General features: G+C 37.1%; 1 protein-coding gene across 4 annotated transcripts in view; it reads right to left on the minus strand.

The window, feature by feature from the left end:
* The window catches only part of LOC143041054 (uncharacterized), a 191513-nt gene that overhangs the window by 77972 nt on the left and 92409 nt on the right, over positions 1-21132 (minus strand). For all 4 annotated transcript variants that reach the window (XM_076212685.1, XM_076212684.1, XM_076212686.1 and 1 more), the window contains exon 11: positions 3925-4141. In XM_076212685.1, coding sequence (XP_076068800.1) covers positions 3925-4141 — 217 coding nt within the window. The remainder of the gene's footprint in view (positions 1-3924; positions 4142-21132) is intronic.

The following is a 21132-nucleotide window of genomic DNA, read 5'->3' on the forward strand; positions in this document are numbered from 1 at the left end:
ATTTATTGTATTCGTACCTACATAATCTCCATTCTCTCTAAACTGGCTTCATCAATTTTCTATGGTTATCAAAATACATGGGTGAAAGAGAACGAACGATTGAGCACTGACTTTATTTTTTATAATGTGATTATTATGACGCAATATCGCACGTCGGGCAGCTAATGCTGCCAGACGTGCGATGTGCCCCGGAGTGAAGAGGTTAAATCTATCCAAAAAGCCTCCCTTTCCTCTACACTCTTCTCACTACTAGGCCCATATGCACTTACAAAAACCCACATCTCCCTTTCCAGTTTCACCTTCATCCATATTAACTTTGAAGAAACCTCCCTCCACTCCACCACACATTTACCTATCTCATCACTTACTAGTATAGCCGCCCCTTCTCTCCCTCATCCTCTCTTCACTCCAGACACTCTCCCAACTACACTCCCAAACTCAAACTTGCCCCTCCCTTTCAACTTAGTTTCACTCAATGACAAAACATTTATCCTTCTCACAATATACTGCCTATCTCTTCCCTCTTCCTCTCATCTGTACCACATCCACACACATTAAAAGACCCAAACCTTCGGATTCTGGTTGGAAAACTCCTCTCAGACCATATTATGCCTTTGCTTTTTTTAGGAACATCCCCTTTGTGGCTACAGAGAGTAGGATGCCTAGTCCTATCTCCATCCCTTTTTTGTCGCCTTTTATGACTTAAGTGGGAACACACTGTGGTAGTATTCTTTCTCCACTACCACAGAGTTTAGAAAAAAAGGAAATGAATATTCAGAGAAGTGGTACAGGAGGGTATTAAGAGTGGGGGGACACCATAACAGAGGGACAGTTGCAGTATAATAAAGCAGCAGCATTTCTCTATGAATAGAGATTTCCTCTATCACAGACAAAATGATGTGTGGTTCTGGTCCATAGGAGTATCCCATATAGACTCTGAAGTAGTGGTGGGCAGCTACCGGTGAAATTACTGGTTTTATCGGCAACAAACTTAATGATAGCTTACCGACAAAAATTCTGCTACCGGTAAAGCTTCATTAACCGATAACTCGATAAGCTATACCATAACACTCAGAGAGCGCTAACTTCGGTAAGCACGTCTCGGCTTGGTGGTACTGAGTGACGAAAATGTATACACCACACCCACCCTCAGACACCCTCCAATGGAGGGTGTCTGAGGGTGGGTGTGGTGTATACATTTTCGTTCGTGTCTCCATGCATGGGTTCATGTTTGGAGGTGGTAGTGGCAGGCAGCTACCGTTAAAGTTACAGGTTTTATCCAACAACCTTAACGATAGCTTACCGGCAAACATTCTGCTACCGTTAAAGCTTCGTTAACCAATAACTCGATAAGCTATACCATAACATTCAGAGAGCGGTAACTTCGGTAAGCACGTCTCGGCTTGGTGGTACTGAGTGATTAAGCATTCCATGCTCCTTACAATGTCTTCTTTTTTGTAATATATACACCCCTGTTTCTCTCATACTATATTCCCTGAAAAGGTCTTAACCACTCCAGTACAATGATGCCTATGTAGGCATCACGAGGCATGAGTTGGTAAATGAGGATGCTGGCATTGGGATCTTAATTATATATTGTATTTTGTAGTTGTATATGAGTAACCCCAAATTCTGTGTATTGGTTTGATCACGTTTTCTGCGTTTATTATTACAGAGTAAAATAGAATAGGTAACACAGCAGTGACTGTATATTTTATAATGGAAGTAGTGTAATGCAAATTACATATGGCAGCCAATGCTACATATAAGAATTTGAGTCGTACTGAAGCGGTTAAATAGAAAAAAAATTCAGACTACGCATTTCATCTACTGGTGTCTTTTTCTGCATGTTATTGTGGGATGAGTGCATGACTTGGCTGGACCACCCCACCTTATAAGGGGGAAAGGGCCTTTTGGTATATATAGGAGGAAAGCTTCTAGGAGCTGTCAAGAGTTTTTATGATAGTAGAGCTTGTGTCAGGATTAGAAATGGAGAGAGTGAGTGGTTCGAGGTAACGGTGGGACTTCGTCAAGGATGAGTTATGTCACCCTGGCTGTTCAACCTATACATGGATGGGGTAGTGCGAGAGGTAAATGCAAGGTTAGTGGTTCAGGGATTGGAGATGGTTAAAGAAAATGGAGAAAAGTGGGAGGTGAGCCAGCTGTTGTTTGCGGACGACACTGTGCTTGTGGCAGGATCGGAGGAGGGATTGAGGAAGTTGATGACAAAGTTTGGGAGTGTGTGTGATAGAAGAAAGCTAAAGATAAATGTGGGTAAAAGTAAGGTGATGAGATGTACAAGGGGTGAAAGTGGCAGTAGTCTGGAAGTGAGCATTAACCACTTCCATACGGTGACGCCTACGTAGGCGGCATGAGGAGCAAGTGGGTACTCGATGATGCCGACGTTGGCATCTTGATTATATTTATTGTAGTCGTACCTACGTAACTTCCATTCTCTCTAAACTGGCTTCATCATATTTTCTATGGTTATAAAATACACGGGTGAAAGAGAACGAATGATTGAGCACTGACTTTATTTTTTATAATGCGATTATTATTACGCAACATTGCACGTCGGGCAGCTAATGCTGCCAGACATGCGATGTGCCCCAGAGTGAAGAGGTTAAGGGAGAGCGACTGGAGGAAGTGGATAGTTTTAGATACTTGGGTGCAAATGTGGCAGGAAAAGGTGGAGTGAAGGTGGAGGTAGAATGTAGATTGAGAGAAGCGACTAAATGCCTTGGTGGATTAAAAAGTGTAATAGGGAATAGACATTTGGGAATGGATGCTAAGAAGAGACTGTATGAAGGAGTGATTGTGCCAACAGCACTGTATGGGGCAGAAACATGGAACATAAGAGAGGAAGAGAGAAGGAGTTTGAATGTGTTTGAGATGAGGTGTCTGAGAAGTATGATGGGGGTTACTAGGCTAGATAGTGTGAGAAATGAGGAGGTGAGGAGGAGAACAGGGGTGGAAAAGGGGTTGAGAGATAGGGTTGATGAAAGAGTATTAGGATGGTTTGGACTCATGGAAAGAATGAGTGAAGAAAGACTAGTAAAGAAGGTATGGAAGGCAGATGTGGAGGGAATGAACATGAAGGGATGTCCTAGGATGAGGTGGATGGATGGGGTGAAGGGGGCTCTGGGGAAGAGGGGAATGTCTGTTGAGGAAGGACAGGAGAGGATAGAAGACAGGGGTGAATGGAGAATGGTTGTATATGGATGATGTTGTGATGCATGAGGTGTAATGGGTGGTGAGGTAGTATGTGTGAGCAAATTTGACGCAGCCCGAAGGGATTTCTCCCCGTCTTCTCCTTTATGCATGGGGGGACGGAGAGGGGGGGGGGGGTCGCTGATTTAATGAAGCGGCCCTACTGTGGATGTGCTGCGTCTTGCGACACTGCTTCTGACCCAGGGCAGTGGACAAGGTGCAGGGATGACCCGTCATCCAGGAGATGCTAAGATGAGAGGGAGGGTGGAGGGGTGTGGAGTGTATTCAGGGATGGAATGGGTGGGAATGATTTTATGCCTTTTCCTTTTTGGCTACCTCCCTTGTAAGGGGGAAAAAGCCTTGGTATATGTATGTTAATTCAGGTAATTTCATTCTGATGTGAGGAAAAACCTAGATTGAAACATTTCCTTGATCTTTAGGTGACACAGCTCTCAACCCCTGTGTGCAGTAAGAAGTGTGTATGTCTTGCATTTTCCTAGCTGTGGCCCCATGTCCCACACTTCTCTCCAATACCCAGCAACAGCTGTTACCTTCCACAACAATCCAAGAACACAGGGCAAAGGTGACTGCTTTGACTGCACCTATGTACCTCGTGGCACTTGCTCATTACCTTAACATGCACATTTGTCTGAAACCTTTCTCAATGATTAAAGCAGCTTTTATATATACATGAGTATCCATTTCAAAACTTACCAGGTGGACTGGGTGGGTCATCATCTACATCCAAGGCCAAGGTTGATGAGGATGCAGCAGCAGATGATGAAGCGCGTCTTCTTGGTGATGAAGCATACAGAAAACCACGTAAATGTCTTTCCTGTTCCTCCAGTTCTCGCCTAATACGTTGTGCAGTGTGTTCTTCACTCCTACGCACACCCTCATAATGTTCTAAATGAATTCTTCGTAAAGATGGCTGAAATTAATTTTTTTTTTTTTTAAGGATAATCATTTCAGACAACATTCAACTTATGTACACATGTATGACTGATACCCATTTCTGGTGTGGTCCTGCAACATGGACACAAGAGACCATTATCTCTCTCTTGCTCATTTTTATTACCTGTCAACCCCCTCACCACCAACCCCTTAACTACCAAGACCATACAAACTCATATATTTAAACACACGATTTTAAGAATAAACTAGATGTGGAGAGATATGAAATCAGGTCACTACGAGCATAGCTCTCGTCCTGTAAAATACAACTAGGTAAATAAACACAAACAAACCACCAAGCTGTCAACAGCTGTCAACTAGAGTTTTGTAGGCTGCTGAATAAGAAGAAAATTCTCAACAGTGCAAGGAAAGCAAGAAGCCTGGGTTGTATTAAGTGGGAGGGGGCACTTGTGGTTGCCCAAAATGATCTGTGTGCAGTGTTAAAGGTGTCTATCGTGAGAAAATGCAAGGGAACCAAGGCAGATCAGGAGAAAACATCAACGAGTTTGATTCTAATGTTGACATAAACACAGAGTTCTCTGGAGGCGTTATACCAACACTAAATATAGAGGCTTTGAAAACCCAAAAAGGGATTGCTAGATTGTGTGAAGATGACCTATTTTCTGGCTTTGGTAAGTACAAATAAAGAAATTTGAGTAAAATCATAAATATGGAAAGGGAGATGAATTTTAATAGAATCTCATGGGAAAGAGATTGTGATTTTAAGGAAAGACTATTTCTAAGTCAATAGAGAGATATGTGAACTAAAGAACAATTACAAAATAAATAACAAGTGAATTAAAAAAGAACTAATTGAGGTTAAATGTGAAAATGAAAAGATGAAAAACATTGATAGTATCAATAATGAGATTAAAAAAAATAGGTAATTCACAAAACAGGTGTTTTACCCATCTATTCTTGATATTTTTTTCATAAATTTTGGCTACAGTGCTTGTAAGGGAGACTGGTCTGTAATTTATTGTTTTTTTTATTCCTCCTTTATATATTGGTACAACATTGGCATTTATCCAGTCCTTTGGTATTTTTCTTTCTTTGAGCAGCTTATGTTATATATTTTGTCCATTAATACTTCTGTACATTCTTTTAGTATCCAATGTGCAAATTCCATCTGGGCCGTGTGACTTCCTGACATCAAGGTTCTTTAGTTGATCCATTATTTCTTCTCGTGTTATAGTTATTTCCCTCATGGGGAGGTGATTGCACTTCAATTCCTTTGTCCTTATGCTGTACTTTTTCTCTAGTGAAAACAGACTTGAAGTGGTTCTTCATGACTTCAGCCATTCCTAATTCTTCTGTATATTCTATATTTCCATGGTGTAGTTTCACCATTTCCTGTTTATTTTTAAGTTTACCATTCACATATCTACAGGATAGTTTGGGTTGATCTTTACATTTTTCTATTATGTTTTTTTCATAGTTTCTTTTTTCCTCTCTGTGAACTTTCACATATTCATTTTTAGGGTTGATATATATTTGCCACTTTCCTTTTTTTTTTTTTTTTTCATCTTTTCCAAGCTTTATCACTTCTATCTTTTGGATCACTGCATCTTCTGTTGAACCAGTACTTAATGTACACTTTTTCCTCTTTCTGTCTTGGTACGTATTAATTCACTCCATTATAAATTTCCATCAAGGTCATCCATTTCCCAATTTGCATTTTGAAAGAATGTTGTACATCAGTCTTCCTTTTCTGTATTTCTCATTTTTTTCCATATATATCTCTTCCTTTAGTTCAACCTCTTAGTATGTGGTCACTCTTCCCAAATGGTGTCTTGTATTCAATTCTATCCACAATTTCAGGTTCTGTTGTAAATATTCAATCTAGTCTTGACGGTTCTTCATTACTTCTATATCTGGTATTTTCTTCACGGTCATCTCTTCCCAAAAGATTTAGTTAAAATCTCACATAAGTACCAAGTTACCACCATTCTTCAGCATCTCATTTAATAAATGCCTTGTATCTTCTAACATTTTTTAATGCTCACACTCTTTCCAAGAGCCTGTTTTTGGAGACACACAAATCACCACAAACTTTCTATTTTTTATGTCACTGTCTTCAACTTTTATCATGATCATTTCCACATTGTTTTTACTCTTTGTAAGCTTCGTGTGTGTACTTACCTAACTGTATCTTACAGAAAGGGGAGCTATGCTTGTGGTGTCCTGTCTGTATCTTGCAGTGTCTAGTTTGCTCTTAAATTCATGTATGGTTTTTGTACACACTATTGTTTCATCCAGTTTATTCCAGATATCCACTGCTCTGTGTGGATTTTTTTTTTTTTTTTTTTCCAGGTTTCTTCTATAACTTTCCTTTTTGAGTTTCTTTTCATGTCCCCTTCTACTCATATCCCAATTTAGTAAGTTCTCTCTATCAAGGACTTCCATGCTTGGCATGATTCTGTAGATGTTCAGTAGGGCACCTCTTTTTCTTCTTTGTTCCAGTCTGTAAATTCAGTTTGATTATCTCTCCTCATATGACAGGTTTGATAGTGTTGGGGCCATCTTTGCAGCTGCTCTCTGGATTCTTTCAATCTTCTTTATATTCTTTTAGGTACTGGGTGATCATAGTGGTGCAGCATACTCCAGTCTAGGCCTTGTTAGTGTGACTAGTATTCTTTTTACCATTTCTTCGTCAAAATAAGTAAAAGCCACCTTTATTGATCTTAGCAAGCTGTGGGATTCTCCAACAATTTTGTTTATCTGTTTATCAGTGGACATGTCGTTTGTGATGATTACTCCCAGGTCTTTTCCCGATTCCACTTTCTTTATTTCTTTTCTTCAAATTTTATATTGTCTTGATATATATATATATATATATATATTTTTTTTTTTCTACTTTTTCTCTGAATTCCATTATGCTACATTTCTTGATGTTGAAGTCACTTCCCACTTCTGACTCCATTTCCAAACCTTGTTCAGGTCTCTCTGTATCGATTCATAATTAGTTTCAGTATTCACTTTCCTCAGTAATTTAGTGTAGTCTACAAAGAAGCTCAAGTAACATTCCACATCTTCATCCATGTCATTCACATAAATAGCAAACACCATAAGAGCCAATACCGATCTCTCTAGAATTCCACTAATCACCTCCTCCCAAGCACTACACTCATTTTCCTTCCATGCAAAAAATTCTTCATCTAATTTAGTAGTTTACCTTGTATCCCTCCTATGTTTTCCATTTTTTTTAAATAATTTTTTATTTGACACTGTCAATGTTTTTTGTAAGTCTAGGAAAGCACAATCAGCCCATCCATCCCCTTTTTGTATTATATCTATTAGTCTTGAGTAGATACAGATTAAGTTTGTGGTACATGATCTTCCCTGTCTGAATCCAAATTGTCTCTGATTTATTATATTGTTTTCTTCCAGGTGTTTTAACCATCTATTCTTAATAACCTTTTCACATATTTTGGCTACAGTGCTTGTAAGGGAAACCGGTCTGTGATTTGTTGGTTCTTCTTTGTTTCCTCCTTTATATATTGGTACAATATTGGCATTTTTCCATTCATTTGGTATATTTCCTTCTTTGAGTGAGCAGCTTATTATGTTTTATGTTTTGTCTATTAATTCTTCTTTATATTCTTTTATTATCCAATTTGCTATTCTGTCTGGACTGTGATTTCCTGACATCAAGGTTCATTGATCCATTATTATTTTTTTTTTCCTTATGGAATGGATCTAACTTTGTTCCCTTCTTCCCAATGCTGTATTTTTTCTTTAGTGAAAACTGATTTGAAGTGATTGTTCATGACTTTAGCCACTTCTTTCTAAATCTTCTGTGTACTTAGTATTTCGATGATGTACTAAGTATTTCAGCGGCTTTGACCCATCGTTTTTCGCTCATATTTCCGAAATAATCATTCACATCAGCATGGTATATTAGCACAGCCTAATTCACACCCTGCCATAATTTTTGACGTTATAGTGCATTCACAAGTGTATTTAATTACGGTGTTTACTCTTGATATTAAGTGTGTCGTAGCCGACACCCGTGAAGTAAATCGAACATGTGAATTTGGGATACACGAGGTAGTTTGTGATGACGTCACTTCACCTGTTCGATTTACTTCAGCATCATTAAGTGTGTCATAGCCGACACCCGTGAAGTAAATCGAACATGTGAATTTGGGATACACGAGGTAGTTTGTGATGACGTCACTTCACCTGTTCGATTTACTTCATGGGTGTCGGCTACGACACACTTAATATCAAGAGTAAACACCGTAATTAAATACACTTGTGAATGCACTATAATGTCAAAAATTATGGCAGGGTGTGAATTAGGCTGTGCTAATATATCATACTGATGTGAATGGTTATTTCGGAAATATGAGCGAAAAACGATGGGTCAAAGCCGCTGAAATACTTAGTAGTTTCACCATTTCCTGTTTATTTTTAAGTTTACCATTCACATATCTATAGAATAACTTAGGTTGATCTTTTCATTTTCTATGATGTCTTTTTCATAGTTTCTTTTTTATTCTCTGCACACTTTTAAATATTAATTTCTTTGGTTGATGTATATTTTTTTTTCTTTTTTTCCTGTATCCTGTCCACTACCCTGGGTCAGAGGCAGCGTCGCAAGACACAGCACATCCACAGTAAGGCCGCTTCATAAATTTGGTGACCCCACCTCTCTATCCCCTCATGCAGAAAAGGAGAAGATGGGGAGAAATCCCTTCTGGCTGCGTCAATTTTTTTCTCATACATACTTCCTCACCCCCCATCCCCCACCCACTCCCCCTCATGCATCACAGCATCATCTATACACAACCCTTCTCCATTCACCCCTATCTTGTCCTCTCCCGTCCTTCCTCAACAGACATTCCTCTCTTTTGTAATGCCCTTTTCACCCCATCCATCTATCTCATCCTGGGATGCCCCCTCATATTCACTTCTTCCACCTCTGCCTTCCACACTTCTTTTACTAATCTTTCTTGACTCATTCTTTCCATGTGTCCAAACCATCTCAATACTCTTTCATCAACACTATTTCCCAGTTCCCTTTCCACCCCTGTTCTCCTCCTCACCTCCTCATTTCTCACTCTATCTAGCCTAGTGACCCCTATCATACTTCTCAGACATTTCATCTCAAACACATTCAAACTCCTTCTCTCTTCCTCTCTTATGTTCCATGTTTCTGCCCCGTACAGTGCTGGTGGCACAATCACTTCTTCATATAACCTCCTCTTAGCATCCATTCCCAGATGTCTATTTCTCATTACACTTTATAATCCACCAAGGCATTTACTTGCTTCTCTCAATCTACATTCTACCTCCAACCCCACCCCACCCTTTCCTGCCACATTCTCACCCAAGTATCTAAAACTATCCACTTCCTCCAGTCGCTCTCCCTTAATGCTCACTTCCAGCCTGCTGTCACTCTCTCCCCTTGTACATCTCATCACCTTACTTTTGCCCACATTTATCTTCAGCTTCCTTCTTTCACACACCTTCTCACACTCTGTCACTAACTTCCTTAATCCCTCCTCTGATCCTGCTACAAGCACAGTATCGTCAGCAAACAATAACTGCCTTATTTTCCACTTTTCTCCATTTTCTTTAATCATCTCCAACCCCTGACCCACTACCCTTGCATTCACCTCTCACACCACCCCATCCATGTATAGATTGAACAGCCAGGGCGACATAACACATCCCTGACGAAGTCCCACCTTTACCTCAAACCATTCACTCTCTCCATTTCTAATCCTAACGCAAGCTCTACTTTCGTAAAAACTAGACTGCTCTTAACAGCTTTCCTCGTATCCCATATATCTACAGTACCTCCCACAGTGCCTTCCTGTCTACCTTGTCATAAGCCTTTTCCAGATCCATAAAAGCCTAGTTGCATTTTATGGGACGAGAGCTATGCTCGTAGTGACCCGTTTTCGTACCTATCCACATCCAGTTTATTCTTAAAATTGTGTATAGTTCTGGCATTCACTGTTTCTCCATTTAGTTTGTTCCAGACATCAATCACTCTATGTGGGAAGCTATTTTTTTTTTCAGGTCTCTTCTGTAGCTGTCTTTCTTTAGTTTCTTTTTGTGTCCTCTTGTTTCTCTTTTGTCCCACTTTAATAAGTAGTGTGTGTGTGTGTGTGTGTGTGTGTGTGTGTGCATGTATTCACCTAGTTGTATCTTACAGTGTCCTGCCTTTGAATCTAGCAGTGTCTAGTTTGTTCTTAAAGGGTTAAATTCATGAATGGTTTTTGCACACACTTATTTTTTGGTCCAGTTTGTTCCTAGTGTCCACCACAATGTGGAAAACTGTTCTTCTTCAGATCTCTTCTATAACTAGCTTGATTTTCTTTCCATGTCCTCATGTATTTCTCTTGTCCCAATTTAACAAGTCCTCTCTATTGAGTATTTCTGTGCCCTTCATGATTCTATAGATGATCAGTAGATTGCCTCTCTCTTCTTTGCTCCAAAGTTGGTAACTCCAATTTAGCCAGTCTCTTCATATGACAAGTTTGAAAGTATTGGAGCCATTTTTGTGGTTGCTCTCTGGATTCTTTCAATCTTCTTTATATTCTTTCTGATACTGGGTGACCATAATGTCGCCGCATATTCCAGTCTTAGCATGATTGGTGTAACCAATATATTTTTAATAATTTCTTTGTCCAAATAGGTAAATGCCACTTTTATTAATCTTAGCAAGTTATAGGATTCTCTCATAATTTTGTTTATCTATCAAGGGCTAAGTCTTTTGAGATAATTACTTCCAGGTCTTTTTCAAATCCCACTTTCTTTACCTCCTTAATTCCAATTTTATATTGTCCTGATATTCTATTTTTACTTTTTCTGAACTCCATCATGCTACATGTTGAAGTCCATTTCCCATTTCTCACTCCATTTCCAAACCTTGTTTAGGTCTCTCTGTAGTGATTTACAATCCTTTTCAGTTTTTACTTTCCTCAACAATTTGGCATCTACAAAGAAACTCGTGTAACATTCCACATCATCCATGTCATTCACATAAATAGCAAACATTATTGGAGCCAATACTGATCCTTGTGGAACTCCACTAATCACCTCCTTTCAACCTGAATATTTTTCTCTGAGTACTACTTTCATCTTTCTACCATTCAGGAAGTCCTCCATCCAGTTTAGAAGATTGCCTTGTATCCCTCCTATGTTTTCCTTTGTGTGTGTGTGTGTGTGTGTGTGTGTGTGTGTGTGTGTGTGTGTGTGTGTGTGTGTGTATTTACCTAGTTTACCTAGTTGTATTTACCTAGTTGTATTTTACGGGAAGGGGAGCTATGCTCGTGAGGTCCCGTCTTCATATCTCATTTTATCTAAACTATTTTTAAATTCATGTATTGTTTTTGCACACACCACTTTCTCATCTAACTTGTTCCAACTGTCTATTGCTCTGTGAGGAAAGCTGTTCTTTTTCAAATCTCTTCTATAGTTGTCTTTTTTTATTTTCTTTCCGTGTCCTCTTGTATTTCTGTCATCCCATTTTATCAGATTCTCTCTATCAGTAATTTCTATGCCTTTCATGATTCTGTAAATAGCTATCAAATCTCCTCTCTCTCTTCTTTGCTCTAGTGTCTGTAGTTTAAGTTTTTGTAGTCTCTCTTCATATGATAGTTTTGAGAGTGTTGGTGCCAGTTTAGTAATTGCTCTTTGTATTCTTTCAAGTTTTTTTATACATTTTTTTGTACTTGGTGACCATATCGTTGCTGCATATTCCAATCTTGGTCTTATCAGGGTGACTAGGATTTTCCTCACCATTTCTTCATCCAGGTATGTAAATGCCACTTTGATTGTTCTTATTAAATTATAAGTTTCTCCAAAAATCTTATTTATATGTTTCTCAGGTGACATATTATTCATAACAATGACTCCCAGGTCCCTCTCATTTTCTACTCTTTTTATTCCTTCTTCTCCCAAATTATATGATCCTGTTATTCTGTTTTTGCTTTTTCCAAATTCCATTATACTACACTTTTTTGTATTGAACTCCATCTCCCACTTCCTACTCCATTCTTGTACTTTATTTAGATCTCTCTGTAGTGATTCACAATCTTCTTCAGTTTTCACTCTTTTCAGTAATTTTGCATCATCTGCAAAGAAGCTCATATAGCTTTCAATTCCTTCATCCATATCATTAATATATATAGCAAACATTATTGGGGCCAGAACTGTTCCCTGCGGGACACCGCTTATTACTTCATTCCATTTTGAGTGCTGATCTCTTATCACTACTCGCATTTTTCTTTCTTGCAAAAAGTCTTCCATCCAATTTAGCAATTTACCTTGTATTCCTCCTTCATATTCTAATTTCTTAAGCAACTTCTTATGTGGTACTTTGTCAAAAGCTTTTTTTAGGTCTAGAAATGCACAATCAGCCCATCCATCTCTTTCTTGTATTATATCTATTAGCCTTGAATAGAAACATATTAAATTGGTGACGCATGATCGTCCTTGTCTGAATCCAAATTGCCTTGGATTTAGTACGTTGTTTTTTTCCAAGTATTTTACCCATCTACTTTTGATAATTCTTTCACATATTTTTGCTATTGTACTTGTTAGAGAGACTGGTCTATAGTTGGTAGGTTCTTCTTTATTTCCTCCTTTATATATAGGTACTATATTTGCTTTTTTCCAATCTTCTGGAACTTTTCCTTCTTTTAAGGAACTGCTTATTATGCTATGTATTTTGTCTGCCAGTTCATTCCTACATTCTTTCAGAATCCAGTTTGCTATTTCATCTGGCCCATGCGATTTTCTGACATCAAAATTACCCAAGTGTGTCAATATTTCATTCTTCGTTACTTCTATTTCTTCCATAGGGGGAACTTTTTCCTTCCACTCAATCTCTTCAGGTTGTATATTTTCCCTTGTAAACACTGATTTAAAATGTTTGTTCATAATTTCTGCCATTTCCATTTCCTCAGTGTATTCAACTCCCCCTTGTCTTAATTTCTCCAAGTCTTGTTTGTTTTTCAGTTTATTGTTTACAAATCTGTAGAATAGTTTTGGTTGATCTTTACACTTTTCTATAACATCTTTTTCATATTTTCTTTTTTCCTCTCTGCACTTTTGTACATATTCATTTCTATAACCAGTATATATTTTCCATTTTTCAGGTCTTCTGTCTTTTTTCCATCCGGTCCAGGCTTTGTCTCTTTTGTCTTTTAACTCCCTACAACTTTTGTTGTACCAGCATTTTACATATTCTTTTTCTTGTTTTTGTCTTGGGACATACTTTTCCACTCCTTCTTTGTAAATTTTTGTCAAAATATTCCATTTCTCTTCCACTGATGTTTCTTCTTTGTATATTTCTTCCCAGTTTTCTTGTTGGAAGAATTCTCTTATTTTATCAAAGTTTGTTTTTTCATACATCATTCTTCCTTTTCTATATTGTTCATTTCTTTTCATATATTTTTCTTCATTAAGTTCCAGTTCAATCAATATGTGGTCACTTTTACCTATTGGTGTTTTATATTCAATCTTGTCCACTATTCTAGGTTCAGATGTAATTATTAAGTCTAGCCTCGATGGTTCTTCTTCATTTCTATACCTAGTGTTCTCTTGTATCCATTGTGTCATTGAATGGTCAGTAATCATCTCAAGTAGAGCATTTCCCCATGAGTCATCACCACTCTTTACTGTCATTTCTTCCCAGCAGATTTCTTTGCAATTAAAGTCGCCCATCATAACTATTCTTCCTCCGTCTTCCATTATTTTAGTTAATGCTATCTTTGTGTCCTCTAACATACTTTTATGTTCATTCTCCTCCCATGAGGCTGTTTTCGGAGGCACATAGTTGATCACAAATTTTCTGCTCTTCTTATCTCGGTCTTCCACTTCTATCATAATCATCTCTACTGTATTCTTTCCATATATGACACCTTTCACGTTTATATCCTTTTTTGTCAGGAACATAACTCCACCCCCTTGTTTTTTCTCTCTGTTTCTAATCCAATAATTGTATGTATCATGTCCTACACTGTTGGGTGGTAGTGGGCCTTTTAATTTTGTTTCTACAATTCCCATTATGTCCGGTTCTTTTTCTTTCAAATAATCATTCAGTTCATTCAATCCTGTTATCAATCCATCTATATTTGTGTAAGACACTCTTAGTTTTCTGCCACTTCCATTGTGTTCTCTGTTTCCCTTATGTTTTTCTTTAGTATGTCGAACTGCTTTATTTTCATGTTCACTACTCTCCAATAGAATCTCTCTTTCTCTGACTCCGTTCTTTCCTCGTTTTTTGCCTTAGCTTCAATTCTTTTCTGCTTTTCTGCCTCTCTTTCCTCCTTATTCATTTCTCTTTTTATCCATACCTTTTTATATTGATCATTTGTTGCTAGTTTCCCTGTCTTGGATAGAATTTTCTCTGCCGTTGTTTGTGACCTGAATTTAATCTTAATTGGTCTGGTCTTATCTGTACTATATTTTCCGAGTCTGAATTTTTCCTCAATTTCCTTTATAATTTCTGGTTCATCTTCCTGGACTAATTTTAATAAACTGCTTACCCTTTCATTTTCCTCCTTGATTCTTGCGGTTCTATCTGGGTTATGTTTCTCTTCCATTCCTAATATAATTATACATTTCTTTTTGTCAGCTAATTCTCTTACTATATTCTCCTTCTGTCTCATCACTTTAATAACTGAGTCTTCATTATGTTCTTTCAATTGCTGTTTGACTATGTCAGTGAATGAAACCTTATTCCCTTCTTGAGTTATTCTCCAATTTTTAGCTTCTGTAGCTATTTTCTCACTGTTTTCATTACTATTCTTCTTCAATTTCTCATTCTCCTCCTTTACATTTCCTAACTGTCTTTTTAGGTCCTCTACTTCTTCAGTTAAGTTTCTGTTAGTCTTCTCTAGTTGTTCCAATCTTTCAATTCTTTGTAGAATGGAGCCTACATTACCTAACTTACGTTCCAAGTCCTCGATCACCTTATCAACTCTCTCCTCTAGTCTTATCAGTCTGGGGGGGGTTGTGTCCCCCCCACCCTCTTTAAATCCCTGGAACATATTCTCGTCACTTTCTACTGTATTTCTCCTCTCTATACTTCTAATCTTTACATTTTTATTTGCCATTTCGTCATCCGGTGGTCGTTTCATGTTGATCTTCCGCCCGTCTGCCTGGGCCAAGTCCTCCACATCCTCATTATCTTCCATTTCCCCAGTAATCCCTCCCCCTCTCCTCTTTCCTTACTTTCCCACTACCTCACGAGCAATTCCCCCCCCCTGCAAATACAAAAAGGCACTTCTCTTTGCGTTGGTATCCTCAATCTGCACTTTTCTTCAGAGCGTTCGTCAAGCCGTCCGTTCGTTGAAAGTGTGTGTGTGTGTGTGTGTGTGACCTTGTTGAAGGCTTTTTATAAGTCCAAGAAAGCACAATCAGCCCATTCATCTCTTTCATGTATTATACCTATTAGTCTGGAGTAAAAACAGATCAAATTTGTGATATATGATCTTCCCTGTCTGAAACCAAATTGTTTTGGGTTTATCATTTTCTTCCAAGTGTTTTACCCATTTATTCTTAATAATTTTCTCACAAATTTTGGCTACAGTGCTTGTTGGTGAGACCAGTCTGTAATTTGTTGGTTTTTGCTTGTTTCCTCCTTTATAAATTGGTACAATGTTGGCATTTCCCCAGCCTTTTGTTATTTTTCCTTCTTTAAGTGACCAACTTGTTATATATTTTGTCCATTAGTTCTTCTTTGCATTCTTTTAGTATCCATTTTGCAATTCTGTCTGGGCTGTGCAATATCCTAACATCAATGTTTGTTAATTGCTCCATTATTTCTTTTTGCGTTGTTATTTCTCTCATGGGGGGAGATCGCACTTCGCATCCTTCGTCCCAATACTGTACCTACTCTTTAGTGAAAACAGACTTGAAGTGATTATTCATGACTTCGGTCATTTCTAGATCTGTGTATTCTGTATTTCTGTGGCGTAGTTTCACCATTTCCTGTTTATTTTTAAGTTTACCATTCACATATCTATAGAATAGTTTGGGTTGCTCTTTGCATTTTTTCTATTATGTCTTTTCCATAGTTCCTTTATTCCTCTCTTCACACTTTTACACTCATTTCTATAGTTTATATTTGCTTGGTATCTCTCCATATCTAGTTTGCTTTTAAATTCTTGTATTGATTTTGCACACACAGTTCTTTTTCAAGTCTCTTCTATAATCATCTTTTTGGGCTTCTTTCCATGTCCTCTTGTGTTTCTCTTATCCCAATTTAGTTAGTCTTCTCTATCAAGGACTTCCATGCCTTTCATAATTCTACAGATGGTCAACAAGTCACCTCTTTCTCTTTTGTTCCAGGGTCAGCAACTCCAATTTTAACAATCTTTGTATGAGAGTTTTGATAGTTCTGGGGCCATCTTCATAGCTGCTCTCTGAATTTTCTTAATCTTCTTTATATTCTTTTTTGTACTGGGTAATCATAGTGTCGCTGCATACTCCATGTGAATAGTATTTTCTTTACCATTTCTTCATCCAAGTAGGTAAAAGCCACTTTTATTGATCTTAGCAAGTTACAGGTTTTGCTGATAATTTTGTTTATATGTTTGTCAGGGGACATATCTTATGTGATGATCACTCCCAGGTCTTCTTCAGATACCTCTTTACTTCTTCTTCACCAATTTTATATCGTCCTGATATCCTCTTTTTACCTTTTCCAAATTTCATTATGCTACATTTCTTAATGTTTAAGTCCACTTCCCACTTCTGACTCCATTCCCAAACCCTATTCAGATCTCTCTGCAGTAAGTCACAATCCGTTTTAGTACTCACTTTCTTTACCAGTTTTGCATCATCTGCAAAAAAGCTCATGTAACATTCCACACCCTCATCCATGTCATTCACATAAACAGCAAACATTATTGGTGCCAATACTGACCTTTGTGGAACTCTACTAATCACCTCTTTCCAAGTAGAACTCCTATCTCTGAGCACTACCCCCATTTTTCTTCCATGCAAAAAGTCCTCCATCCATTTCAGTAGTTTACCTTGTATCCCTCCTTTGGTTTCCAGTTTTCTAAATAGTTTTTTGTGTGGGACTTTATAAAAAAAAAAATTGTAGATCTTGAAAAGCACAATCAGCCCATCTGTCCCTTTCCTGCATTATATCTAGTAGTCTTGGGTAAAAACAGATAAAATTTGTGGTACATGATCTCCCATGTCTGAATCCGAATTGTTTCAGATTTAGTATACTATTCTCCAGATGTTTTATCCATCTACTTTTTATAATTAAGGGAAACCGGTCTGTAAATTGTTGGGTCTTCCTTATTTCCTTCTTTATAAAATGGTATGATATCAGCATTTTTCCAGTCTTCTGTTATTTTTCCTTTTTTGAGTGAGCAACTTATTATGTTATATATTTTGTCTATTAGTTCTTTACATTCTTTTAATATTCAGTTTGCTATACCATCTGGGCCATGCAATTTCCTGACATCAAGGTTAATTATTTGGTCCATTATATCTTTCTGTATTAATATTATTTCCCTCATGGGAAAATTTCACTTCTTTCCCTTCATCCCGATGTTGTACATTTTCTCTAGTGAAAACAGACTTGAAGTGTTTGCTGTGTGTGTGTGTGTGTGTGTGTGTGTGTGTCTGTATTTACCTAGTTGTATTTACCTAGTTGTATTTTACGGGAAGGGGAGCTATGCTCGTGGGGTCCCGTCTTCATATCTCATTTTATCTAAACTATTTTTAAATTCATGTATTGTTTTTGCACACACCACTTTCTCATCTAACTTGTTCCAACTGTCTATTGCTCTGTGAGGAAAGCTGTTCTTTTTAAAATCTCTTCTATAGCTGTCTTTTTTTATTTTCTTTCCGTGTCCTCTTGTATTTCTGTCATCCCATTTTATCAGATTCTCTCTATCAGTAATTTCTATGCCTTTCATGATTCTGTAAATAGCTATCAAATCTCCTCTCTCTCTTCTTTGCTCTAGTGTCTGTAGTTTAAGTTTTTGTAGTCTCTCTTCATATGATAGTTTTGAGAGTGTTGGTGCCAGTTTTGTAATTGCTCTTTGTATTCTTTCAAGTTTTTTTATACATTTTTTTGTACTTGGTGACCATATCGTTGCTGCATATTCCAATCTTGGTCTTATCAGGGTGATTAGGATTTTCCTCACCATTTCTTCATCCAGGTATGTAAATGCCACTTTGATTGTTCTTATTAAATTATAAGTTTCTCCAAAAATCTTATTTATATGTTTCTCAGGTGACATATTATTCATAACAATGACTCCCAGGTCCTTCTCATTTTCTACTTTTTTTATTCCTTCTTTTCCCAAATTATATGATCCTGTTATTCTGTTTTTGCTTTTTCCAAATTCCATTATACTACACTTTTTTGTATTGAACTCCATCTCCCACTTCCTACTCCATTCTTGTACTTTATTTAGATCTCTCTGTAGTGATTCACAATCTTCTTCAGTTTTCACTCTTTTCAGTAATTTTGCATCATCTGCAAAGAAGCTCATATAGCTTTCAATTCCTTCATCCATATCATTAATATATATAGCAAACATTATTGGGGCCAGAACTGTTCCCTGCGGGACACCGCTTATTACTTCATTCCATTTTGAGTGCTGATCTCTTATCACTACTCTCATTTTTCTTTCTTGCAAAAAGTCTTCCATCCAATTTAGCAATTTACCTTGTATTCCTCCTTCATATTCTAATTTCTTAAGCAACTTCTTATGTGGTACTTTGTCAAAAGCTTTTTTTAGGTCTAGAAATGCACAATCAGCCCATCCATCTCTTTCTTGTATTATATCTATTAGCCTTGAATAGAAACATATTAAATTGGTGACGCATGATCGTCCTTGTCTGAATCCAAATTGCCTTGGATTTAGTACGTTGTTTTTTTCCAAGTATTTTACCCATCTACTTTTGATAATTCTTTCACATATTTTTGCTATTGTACTTGTTAGAGAGACTGGTCTATAGTTGGTAGGTTCTTCTTTATTTCCTCCTTTATATATAGGTACTATATTTGCTTTTTTCCAATCTTCTGGAACTTTTCCTTCTTTTAAGGAACTGCTTATTATGCTATGTATTTTGTCTGCCAGTTCATTCCTGCATTCTTTCAGAATCCAGTTTGCTATTTCATCTGGCCCATGCGATTTTCTGACATCAAAATTACCCAAGTGTGTCAATATTTCATTCTTTGTTACTTCTATTTCTTCCATAGGGGGGACTTTTTCCTTCCACTCAATCTCTTCAGGTTGTATATTTTCCCTTGTAAACACTGATTTAAAATGTTTGTTCATAATTTCTGCCATTTCCATTTCCTCAGTGTATTCAACTCCTCCTTGTCTTAATTTCTCTAAGTCTTGTTTGTTTTTCAGTTTATTGTTTACAAATCTGTAGAATAGTTTTGGTTGATCTTTACACTTTTCTATAACATCTTTTTCATATTTTCTTTTTTCCTCTCTGCACTTTTGTACATATTCATTTCTATAACCAGTATATATTTTCCATTTTTCAGGTCTTCTGTCTTTTTTCCATCTGTTCCAGGCTTTGTCTCTTTTGTCCTTTAACTCCCTACAACTTTTGTTGTACCAGCATTTTACATATTCTTTTTCTTGTTTTTGTCTTGGGACATACTTTTCCACTCCTTTTTTGTAAATTTTTGTCAAAATATTCCATTTCTCTTCCACTGTTGTTTCTTCTTTGTATATTTCTTCCCAGTTTTCTTGTTGGAAGAATTCTCTTATTTTATCAAAGTTTGTTTTTTCATACATCATTCTTCCTTTTCTATATTGTTCATTTCTTTTCATATATTTTTCTTCATTAAGTTCCAGTTCAATCAATATGTGGTCACTTTTACCTATTGGTGTTTTATATTCAATCTTGTCCACTATTCTAGGTTCAGATGTAATTATTAAGTCTAGCCTCGATGGTTCTTCTTCATTTCTATACCTAGTGTTCTCTTGTATCCATTGTGTCATTGAATGGTCAGTAATCATCTCAAGTAGAGCATTTCCCCATGAGTCATCACCACTCTTTACTGTCATTTCTTCCCAGCAGATTTCTTTGCAATTAAAGTCGCCCATCATAACTATTCTTCCTCCGTCTTCCATTATTTTAGTTAATGCTATCTTTGTGTCCTCTAACATACTTTTATGTTCACTCTCCTCCCATGAGGCTGTTTTCGGAGGCACATAATTGATCACAAATTTTCTGCTCTTCTTATCCCGGTCTTCCACTTCTATCATAATCATCTCTACTGCATTCTTTCCATATATGACACCTTTCACGTTTATATCCTTCTTAGTCAGGAACATAACTCCACCCCCTTGTTTTTTCTCTCTGTTTCTAATCCAATAATTGTATGTATCATGTCCTACACTGTTGGGTGGTAGTGGGCCTTTTAATTTTGTTTCTACAATTCCCATTATGTCCGGTTCTTTTTCTTTCAAATAATCATTCAGTTCATTCAATCCTGTTATCAATCCATCTATATTTGTGTAAGACACTCTTAGTTTTCTGCCACTTCCATTGTATTCTCTGTTTCCCTTATGTTTTTCTTTAGTATGTCGAACTGCTTTATTTTCATGTTCACTACTCTCCAATAGAATCTCTCTTTCTCTGACTCCGTTCTTTCCTCGTTTTTTGCCTTAGCTTCAATTCTTTTCTGCTTTTCTGCCTCTCTTTCCTCCTTATTCATTTCTCTTTTTATCCATACCTTTTTATATTGATCATTTGTTGCTAGTTTCCCTGTCTTGGATAGAATTTTCTCTGCTGTTGTTTGTGACCTGAATTTAATCTTAATTGGTCTGGTCTTATCTGTACTATATTTTCCGAGTCTGAATTTTTCCTCAATTTCCTTTATAATTTCTGGTTCATCTTCCTGGACTAATTTTAATAAACTGCTTACTCTTTCATTTTCCTCCTTGATTCTTGCAGTTCTATCTGGGTTATGTTTCTCTTCCATTCCTAATATAATTATACATT

The sequence above is a fragment of the Oratosquilla oratoria genome, chromosome 30 (genome assembly GCF_046742065.1).
Source record: "Oratosquilla oratoria isolate Oo_2021 chromosome 30, ASM4674206v1, whole genome shotgun sequence".
Taxonomy (NCBI): domain Eukaryota; kingdom Metazoa; phylum Arthropoda; class Malacostraca; order Stomatopoda; family Squillidae; genus Oratosquilla; species Oratosquilla oratoria.